Source organism: Diadema antillarum, unplaced genomic scaffold (assembly GCF_040938485.1).
Source record: "Diadema antillarum isolate AM-2024a unplaced genomic scaffold, OU_Dant_1.0 seq00000692_RagTag, whole genome shotgun sequence".
NCBI lineage: Eukaryota > Metazoa > Echinodermata > Echinoidea > Diadematoida > Diadematidae > Diadema > Diadema antillarum.
In genome coordinates, this window is record NW_027271597.1 from 971,242 (window position 1) to 982,550 (window position 11,309).

Genomic DNA, 11,309 nt, shown 5'->3' on the forward strand with positions numbered 1-11,309 from the left:
TCAATGTTAAATATTGTTAAATATGCAGAATGTAAACATTAGTTATAGTACATTCGTAAATAAAATCGTAATTCTAAAATTTTATTCAGTTGTGGTTTATTGAGAGAAAAAAACGTGATATCTCCTTATATTTTAGGCTTTACTGCGAAATTTTTATACGGTAAGATGTTTGGTGATACAACTGACCTACACATATGCACCAAATGTGATAACTTTAACATTTTTAAATCACTGATCCGTATGGTAAACAGTACCTGTAAGACCTGCTTAACCATCATGTACTACGCCATGTATGTTCAGTACATGGTAAGATGTATTCACAACGTGATATGTGAATAGAAAAAAATGACATCTCCCTTTCATCGTTTTCTTCGTATTGCTCACGGTGGAGCAATATCAATTAAATGATGCCGTGCACGGATTATTAATGTATTCATGTACCATTGACCATGCAAAGTGATGTATGCTCGGACATGCATCGTTCTGGACAATATGCACGTTCTATATTATTATCAGTATGTAGATTCGTTAACTCGTGCGTACCCTCAAAAATACACACATAATTTCGTCTCACTCATCTGTCACACTTGACTTCAGACTGCAATGATACAGAGCAACTCTTCTCTATGCGATTGCAAAGAGAAATAGAATAAATCTCAACCAGTATGAAAGGCCCATTTGTTTACCTCTCAAGAAAAAAAAAAGTGTGGAAAGGGTGAAAAAGGTTCAAATATTGACATGTTCCTTCTCTGATCTGTTGTTGTGCGCAGGGTCTTGGAAAAGCAGGTCGAAGAAACGCGCAGAACAACACTTCCCGTTTCCCTTGGATAGCTCTCAGATGAGTGTGCATCTTTCGTGACCAAAGCAGAATCCATTTGTGGTAGAAATAGAAGCAGGCGGCCTCAGCAAACAATCTCGCCAGAAATTGCCATTGCACACTCGACTCTTACCTGCTCTCCTGCAGGGTTTTTTTTTTTTTTTCAGTGTCTTCATTTTCTGGTCAAGTTGTTGTCAAACCTCCCATGATGGGCAAATACTTGTATTTACATGCACCTTCCTTGGCCCTCTCACAGCATGATGTATTTGATAAAATGACATACAAGTCACGGGCTGAAGAGCTTGTTGTGGAGGTTTGAAGAAAGACGTTGTCTCACCTTACCAAGGGGGGGGGGGGGAGGAGGAGGGTGTATTATAGGGGTGAGAGGTAGGGGATCGAATACGACGAAGTTTATAATTTTAGAAGGCTTTACTCGACAAGGCCAGGTAAACAAATGGCAACGTGATATAAACAATGGATGTGAAATCCGTGAGGGTTGATGAATATAGTGGTATTTTCTTGTTTCCTTCTTTTTCTTTTTTGGTAAAACTGGAAATATTCCATGACCTCAAGTTCAAAGTGGTGGCGCCATTGTCCATGTAGCGACTCTACATCCCCTCCCCCCAAACCAAATGATATCTAATTTATTTATTTTCTGTTCTTTGAAAGTAATGGCAATTTTCAGTTGCCTTCGCAGTACAGTCTTGTTCTTCTTCTCAACTTTTATATCTATCTATATGATTATTTACTCACTTATTCATTCGTGTGTTAATTCATTTGTTCATTAATTAATCTCGTTCATTAATGTATGCGGCCATTTCCCACAGAATTGAAATGCACGATATAGGACCCCTATTTGAAATATTTTGTATTTAAGCATTTAGTGGTATTTGAAAAAAAAATTAATGAAATTTAATGAAAACATCATTCATCACACGTCTTTGTTGCAAAATTTCAGTTCCTCTCTTCGTCCCTATATATATTGTAACCAGAGCTTGGGACCTCTCACCGGAATTTGACCCTATAAATATTTTAGTCGTGTGCTTGCCCGTACCAATCTGACGCCCTTATTTGCGCTTTCTTTTACCACCCCTCCCCCCCCCCCCCAAAAAAAAAAAAAAAAAAAATCCATATTTATACAACGTCGTTATATTCAAATTTACTCAACTCTCGAAATATTAAAATCAATATCTATATACCAAGAGGCAGTGTGGTTGCTTTGGCGTCGTAGTGTTTGCGTTCGCCAAAAATTGTTCTCTGATAGGTAATGTGTGTGTGTGTGTGTATGTATGTATGTATGTGTGTGTGTGTGTGTGTCCCTCTCCCTTTCTTGCTCTGTTTATCTATAGGTAAATGCGAACAAGATTACGCAACAAATGGAAATACATGTATAGCGTTTGTGTGATGTGTTCCATCAAAAGTATATAGGCCTTTATGGATATTTGGACATGCCCAAAGCAATGTTTAGATTTTTTTTTTTAAATTTCATTGTCAGCAAGATGTCCACTGTGAGAAATGTAAAAGAATATTAAACAGAATGATCAAAAGCTGACCAATTTTCAAGGCCAATCTCAGCCTATGGCGGGAAATTTCATTCACTGTGAGATGTGAATATCATATTGAATGAAACTGGTTATGGACCTCAAATAATCACGATACATTCACAAGACTGTGACCTTTTAGACTCTATAAGCCTATATGGGTCACATACTCCATTTTGTGGTAATTCCAATTTTTCTTCCTAGAACGCTTATTGGTATAATTTCAGCAATGATCGACACGTTTAAAAAAGAAAAACAGAAATAGGGACGTGCTTTTGTCATTATGGCGCAGTTAACATCTTAAACTCATAAATATTGGTTACCAATCTGATCTGTTGATTATAGTTCCGTTATATTTAGCACTAGTGTACTCGTTTTGGGGACTGTGTTAGTGGAATAGCTGAAGATCAAGTCCGCTTATATAGTGAGGACGGAAGTGAAAACAAAAGCAATCAAACAAACGGACGAAAAGAAAGCGACACAACTCTAAATATGGGAGGGGGATATCATTTGATCACCGCGTGAGGAAGAGGATAGATGCGGTAAGGGGCGAAATGAGTGAAAACCTTTTTAGACATGTCCAACATTATTTTACTGACGCCGAAGCAGCAGACATTCACTGCAAACCGAGGAATATAAGACAGACGACAATGATAAATACTTTCAAACATTAATTGCGGAACACTGGGAAAGCTACCAGAGATTTTTCGACGCTTATGAAGTGCTCATAAAAGCTCAAGTCGTGTTGCCATAACGACGAAATACAACGAAAGAGAAAATAATAATGTTCATCCCAGTAATTGCGATATTGCGGCGTGAAGAAGAGCAATACAGTAAATGAGTGGACGTCTGTGGATGAAGTCGGGTAAACCATTATTTTATTTGATAGCAACAACCATGATGATAAATAACAAGTAAAATTACAAAGTTCTGACGGCTGATATTCCGAAAAATGCAGACGCATTCTATGAAACCATTCTCTCTATATTGGGCCTCGAGCTTTCCTTGTCAACAGCACAACTACTCTCGTATTTAAAGACGTTGTGCATGTCACTGACTAGAGTGCCGACAACTGCCCTGGTTTACCACACAGTCAATATTTAATCATACAGAAACTCGTTTTCAACGGTCTCTACAAAACGACAGCGTCACTTCTATTTACATGACATGACACAACTCGCTGTATATCAAAATCAAACTTCTTCTTGCCATCGTCTTATATCTTCGTCATCGCTTCAAACAATCCTTGATTGCTCTGAATCTAATGCTTTTGGATGTGGCGAGATCTTGATTTAACCTACTTCACTCGCTGATAATGAAAATTTGAGATCAGCGAACATTCTTTGAAGATATAGTCTTAAAGACACTCCCGTCGCAAGTTAATGCCTCCACCATTTTCTGATAATTCATACATAGTATAATAACAAATGCATGGTCTTGTCTACCGAAGATAGCCTCGTCATTGATTGCTAAAACTCTCCCAAAGAGCTGTGCCATTATCATTCCCCCAACATTGCCATGTACCCATTTTGAACGCACAGGACAGCATTTGAACCCAAGATCTTCTGTTTACAAATCTAGAGCCTTAACCACTTTACCATACCATGACATATTTCTAGCTCTACATCCATGTATGTCTTAGTATGGCTGTAAATGATTATCACATTATTGTTGTGAAGGCAAATAAAACTGAGTATATATTTAGAGATACTTAAGCTTGTCAAGATCTGAACAGATTGGGAAAATTTTGAGGGAAACGAAATGAAACAAATAATGTGATTTAAAAAATATTGGGTATGGTTGAGGGACACATATTAAGATTTTGTAATATATATATATATATATATATATATATATATATATATATATATAGGCCCTATTATATCTTTCCATTAACCCATTACTGCTATAAATATCATAAAAGCGTTATAAACCCATCGCTACACATTTTCGTGATGTGGTTTTATACTGGCAATTAAAGGTTAACGGAACTCGATGTGTAAGGGTGAATAGAAATGATTAATCATTGTACTCTGAAAAGCCATACAATGAAGTCATAATAAAATGTGACAAAAATAAAGAATAGCATCCAATCGACACGAGTAGTTGATTGTATGCTCTGCTTACACCACTTGCACACTCACTGAAAATCCATGACGATCACACACCCGACCAGTCTTTATCACGTACCACAGAGGTGGATATGGCCATACACTTTTAACCCTCCGTTGTATTGTTTCATTCCTATCTCTCTTAGCCGTGATGCTGCTACTGTTTTTGTGCATATCGTGGACTGAGAACTAGAAGGGCGTTAACGCATTTTTTTTTTTTGGGGGGGGGGGGGGTAGTTATTGGTATCACGTTGTAGAGCTTGGATTCCTGTACATTATGGGGTCAATTTTAAATTATTGTAATTTTCAGTAAAATGTTAAAAATCAAAACCACAAGGGCAGAAGCTAACTTTACCCGATAACTGACAATGCTTATAAAGCTACCCACTTTTGATAAGGTTTTTTTTTTTATTTCATTGAAATTGATTGTTTCGTTTTTATTTATGCTCAAATCTTAGAATGTAATAGTGCCCTTCTGGCTTTCAGCTGACGATATAACCTTCCTCGTTATAATAAGTATTGTACTATACATGTCACAATAACGGCCGATATAAAACGTGACCAGAGGTTGTCCGAAGTCTACTCTCTTTCTGCAGGGCCTCGTGATCGCATTGTTCTGCTTCCAGGGGATTTCGATGGGCTGAAACATCGAAAGTCAATACTCAAGGCAAAGAGTGATTATATGCCTAAATCAGAGCACAAACAATTTCCAGATTGTACAAATACGACTACCAAGAATCTTGGTGAGAGATGGACATTGCTTTTATGAAATGGATATATGAGAGACTGAATGAGAGACAGAGAGAAAAGATTAGCCATTGTGTATTGAAAATAATTATTTGTCAGATAGGCGGATGATTGGCGACGTACAGTATGTATATAAATAGATAAGAAATATCGTTGTAATTATCAAAATAGAAGTCCTTTTTGCTGCACTTCAATAAAAGGTAAAATACACTAAAATTAAACATTACGGAGTACTTCTTGAGAAAATGCCCAAACATTTTGATACAGACAGTGGGTGGGTGGGTGGGGGGGGGGGGGGGGGGGGGGGGGGTTGCCTAAAGGGACAGAGCAGGACACATTAATGTCCATAACCTACAGGTCTTCCGTGCCTTACCCACGCACTCCCAATACGATACTCCACACATGATCAATACATTAGTCAACAAATAGAATGTGCAGCAACAAACAAAATGTAAGAAAGGAAAGACGATAGACGGTAAATGTGTGAGCCCATAAGCAGGACAAAGACGCGATGTCCAGGATATTCTACATCCTCACTAAACGGCATTTTATACGAATTACTTAATTAGTTATACATTATGTAAACTAAAGGCTATTATTGTATTGACAGAGATGATTCACGGTTCCGTGTGTACACGTCGGGACCTCTATACAGCCTTGCTGTGTAGAGGTCCCTTCAACCAGGGAGGTGGGAAACCACCTCCCTGCTTCAACATCATTCAATTCAATTAATTTATTTCATTCTCATTTTTCTTCCAACAAAACATAACTCAAGGTAAATAATTGCGCCGAGCCACTGCACAAAATAATATCGGACATTTTTAGAAAATTTTGAAAGACTTCGAAACAACCCCCCCCCCCAAAAAAAAATAAATAAATAAATTATTCAAAATTTGTCATGATAATATTTAATCCAAATATGTATATATATTGTGAACTTTAACTAATTAATCAACTAACTAACTAACTAACAACAGTACAGTCTGAATAGGGATAAATCAATATATTCAATTGAGGTCAGCGTTAAAATTATAGGTAGGCCATCTAAGTATTTACTATCGGCATTCTGGACCTGTATTGTGGAATGATTTGAATGAGAACTATGTTTTTAATCTACAATATTCAATAACATTTTTTAAAAACAGTATAAAAAGATTCTTCTGAGTTCATGATATTCTGTGTGAAAGTATTGGTTCTAACTTTTGATATATATATATATATATATATATACTGGCATCAAAAGACTTAACCACAACATGGCGGGCGGTGCAAGAACAGTAAATCTATTGACATCAAATCTTGCACATTAATAGACGTGGCTGGTGTTGGGTAGCACCCCTTTAATCATCGAGCTTTCGGGCGAAAAGCCCTTCTTCAGGATCTATACAGTCAATGACAACAACGTATAAATAAAATCAACCTAGGTATAAAATCATACTAAACTCAACTAGCCTCATATACTATACATTTCAATATATACTCAACATAAAACATACCTCAATTCAGCGCATTTTATAGAAAGATTACACGTGAGGCGGTTGATTGTTTCATCGTTGTTGTTTGTCATTGTAGCGTGTATCGTCAGCGATGTTGTGGACGAAATGGGCCAAATGGCCGGGGTGCAGCAGCCGTCTGTGCCTACGCCGTGGATCCGGGTGTACGGATACGAGTAAAGCCCATGGAGTATGAATACTGGCATCAAAAGACTTAACCACAACATGGCGGGCGGTGCAAGAACAGTAAATCTATTGACATCAAATCTTGCACATTAATAGACGTGGCTGGTGTTGGGTAGCACCCCTTTAATCATCGAGCTTTCGGGCGAAAAGCCCTTCTTCAGGATCTATACAGTCAATATATATATATATATATATATATATATATATATATATATATATATATTGACTATTTCATTTTTTTTTTTGCCAGTTCCAATTTGTTTCTTTACACTCTTAGGTATCGTCTTACAAGCCATAATGAATGCTTTCTCATGTAAATTCCATTTTTCATCATTAGATTTGTGCTGATTTGTACATCACATTATCAATACTTTGTGTCGTCATTATTTTGATTTGTATGTTGTGTTATATGCCCCTTTTATCCTTGTCGAATGATGGAAATAGATAAAATGAAATGATATGAAATTAGATTAAATTAGATCATTGAGTCAAGTGATCAGGATGACTAAGGAGGTATTACTCTTTCGAATGACGGAGACCAAGACTGCATCAGATCTACCATATTCAGATGAATCAATCAGTACATCAACGATAATATGGATTTACAATGCATCAAATCCAACTTTATAGTAAGGTGTTCAAGGCACAAAGCTGAAGAGAGAGAGAGAGAGAGAGAAATAGATAGAAAGGGTCGTATAGAAAAAGTGTGTACGACTATACGCACAAAGCAGAATTTCTGAAGTATGATGACTTCGGACAGGACTTGACACATTCAACAAATTAATTTTTTCGATTATGTTGGTGAAATCAGTTCAACGGAACTGCTTTACATGTGCAAATATTCTATCATGATGGTATGGCATGATTTAATTCTCCTCTTCTCATTCTTAACCTTTGACCTCTTCTCTACCATCATGGGGCAAAGATTGTCGAACATTCGAAAGATGATGTGCAGCGTGATTACCAAGTTTTCACGTAGTCGATTAGCAGAAGTCATGGCACATCAAGTCGTGCCATTGCTGTTTTAATGACACCCTTACTTGCATGCAAACACATTGAACACAAATTGAACATCGGCGAGATTTTTGACGCTGCCAACGTCAAACAAAGTTTGCAGTTTGAAGTATATCAAACTTTCAATTTGATCCTAAAACTATTCCATTAAAAGTTCTAAGTGAGGATTCTTTAAAGGAGATGGCTAGTAACTGATCAGTGGGAATCAGTGGGAATGCTGAAGGATGATTGTTCCAATCCTTGTGGGATTCATTTAAGAGTACATTATATATCTATTGTTGTGTGAAAATTATTTGCTTCAGAATGGTCTCATATTCAAGTAATCTACAGTTTCATGTTTCCAGGTTAGCGTCCCTGGTCAGTGACGGGGCATTAATCTGCACATTACTTGAATATGAGACCGTTCTGAAGCAAATAATTTTCACACAGCAGTAGATATATAATGTACTCTTAAATGAATCCCACAAGGATTGGAACAATCATCGCTCAGCATTCCCACTGATTCCCACTGATCGGTTACTAGCCATCCCCTTTAAAACACTCTGATGCTGAAGAGATATCTAGTCAAGTCAATGATAGTTTTAAAGGGGAATTTACCCAAGATAAATACAGTACTGAGTTAATGAAGCAATAAGTAGAAGACATGAGGGAAGTTTGAAGAAAATCGCACAATCCATTCCATTCAAAAGTTATAAATCTCTAAGTTTTGGTGTATAGCGATCGCTGGATAAGAAGGCTACATAAACTTCGCGATTTCATGTAGTAGTATAAATTGATGCAATGAAAATTCAAAGAGAATTCCACATACTTTACTTTTCTGGTATATTAAAAGCGGACTTGACGAATCTTAGAAAGCCTCGGGCATGTACATGTATTATGTCATCATACGCATGTAATAATGCGAGGAAAAGTGTCTTTTCATTAAAAAAAATGCACGCTTGTTGAATTCTCTCTACATTTTTTCTGTACAGTTCCACACTACTGTGATACCACAATTCCTCATTTGTAAATGCCGATATTTCATTTTGCAATATGTTGTCTTACACAATGCTTGAAATGTCAGAGTATTATATACAATGACAGAATGTTCAAATTTGTATGGATTATGGATAATGAAATCGACATAGAAGATTTAAAAAAAAAGTAAAATCACGAATTGTTGTAGCCTTCTTGTACAGCGATTGGTAATGGATTTGATAAAAAAAGAAAGAAATAAAAGTAAAATTCAACTTTTGAACAAATTGTCAGACTCTCCTCAAATTTTGCTCTTCTGCTATTTCTGCATTCATCGAATCTGCATGTGTGTGTTATATTCTTTTCCTACAAACGGAAATCATACGTGATTTAATAAACAACAACAAAAAAAGTTCTGCATTTTTTAACCTGAATTTTGAAGAATCACGAGTACATATATACGACGGCATTAGGTTGCCGCTGTTATAGTATTCTCTTTTATTTGTTATTCTTTTTTATTCCTTTTCTTTAATGAAGCGGAAGGAAGCCCGGAAAGAAGAAGAAGAAAAAAAAAAACCAACTCAGATATATTGAAACACTCCAGAGCTTCTTCACTTATGTCGTTGCTGCTGTTTTATTTTGTTTTTGTGTTTTAAGTTTTGGTTTGTTTGTTTTGTTTGTTTTTGTTTGTTTTTGTTTTTAAGGGTTATGAGATGAGTGTCAGGTTCTATATAGTCAAATGTATCTGAAATCATGTACGTCTAAACCTACCTGATCGGCGTACCTTTGAGAAGAAAAATGTGGATTTCTGAATGTTCATGTTAGTGCTTGTCGAATTAAATAGTGGTGATGAGGTGAGTAGAATCTGTCGAATCGTCGCTGTGTAAAAACAAATTACTAGCAGCACGTGTATAGAGCTGAGGATCCTCTGGTCACTGAGTATTGCTTTCCGCTGACTTAAGACATGATCTCTTTCATCCTGACCCTTCTGCCCCCTTTCTCCCTGGCGAAGGACGCATTGTTTTGGGCGGAAACAAGAGCGCCAAACCGTTTATAGTTCGAATCGACATGATTGATTACATACACTATTATGTTGTATTGTGCATTAACAATGCAGAGGCCTCTTTAACCCCCCCCCCCCCAAAAAAAAAAGAAGAAGAAAAAAAAAAGAAAAGAAAAAGACTATAACCCTTGACCTCCCCAACAAACAAAACAAAACAAAACAAAACAAAACAAAACAAAACAAAACGACCTGCTGCCCTGCCATTGTCGCCCATACTCGGTTTTCATCTTTTCGAATTTGAAACAGGGTTCGTCAGTCGAGAAAGGCCGACCCTTGACCCCCACAAAAAAAAAAAATCAAAACAAAGCAAAACAAAACAAAACGGCCCCTGCCCTGTCCCCGTTGCCCATACTCGGATTTCGTTTTTTAGATATTGAAACAGGGTTCGTTAGTCGAAATATTAAAAAAAAGAGAGAGAAAGAGAAAAGAGCTAAGGTCCGTGAATACGAAAATAGTATGGGGTTTATGAATTTATCAAAGGGCAAATCAATTATGAAAACAGGCTGTCTTCTTCTATGGTCTAAAACTATTCACATAATCCGCCGCGAGTAATACCTCCATAGGAAACCACAGATATTTTCTCTCATTGGTCACTCATCGGAAGCAAAGTTTATCGCTTCTGGTCACCAACCGAAGCGCATCGGATCGCCGTCCGATGAATCCGACTTGCTTGCATGATTGTGTTGGTGGACTACATACAGGTGAGTGTCAGAGATGTCGGGCGGTGATCCGATGAAGCAAGATCGTCCGATGAGGACCAAGTCGGATTCATCAGACTGCTATCCGATATACTTCGGATGGCCGGAACCAACACACCTTCCTTCCGATGAGTGACCGATGAAAAAAAAAATCATTGTGGAATGGGGGTATAATTCTAGATCAAAACGTTGATGACTAATCGAGACGTTATTCGAGACCACAAGTAATGCTTCAACAGCGCGCTTCAGATCATTTTTACCATACATGTATTGCGTCACTGGATCCAAACTGCTACTCGTCAAAAGAAGAGAGAAAAAAAAAGAATAAAAAGACTGTCTTATACGCGGGCGTTTTATAGATGGTTTCCCTTGCATGTCATAAACCCTAGCTGCCTCACTCGTCCGCCATGCAGATGGAGATGCCTGCATGGCCTTCACGATCTCCTCGTCCCAACAACCGGTAAAAGTTCTAATAATCTGTAACATGAAAACAGTTGTCGCTATTCCCAGTATCTTCTTATCCATAATATTCAACTTAGATTACCTTGACAACTATTGTAATCGTTGTAGTAGATCTACAACGTTTTAGTTTAGAGTATCCCGGCAACCACATTGGAACCGCAGGTTTGGAATCCTCCATTCTCAGAGAAATCTACTCTCGTATATTGATTACTTATTTGAAAAG

The 11,309-nt window shown here is 37.3% G+C and overlaps 1 protein-coding gene across 1 annotated transcript in view; it reads left to right on the forward strand.

The window, feature by feature from the left end:
• The window catches only part of LOC139737396 (uncharacterized), a 40,450-nt gene extending 33,561 nt beyond the window's left edge, over window positions 1–6,889 (forward strand). The window contains exon 14 of the mRNA XM_071648072.1: window positions 6,789–6,889. Within this exon, the coding sequence (XP_071504173.1) occupies window positions 6,789–6,889 (101 nt within the window). The remainder of the gene's footprint in view (window positions 1–6,788) is intronic.
• The last annotated feature ends 4,420 nt before the right edge of the window (window positions 6,890–11,309 follow it).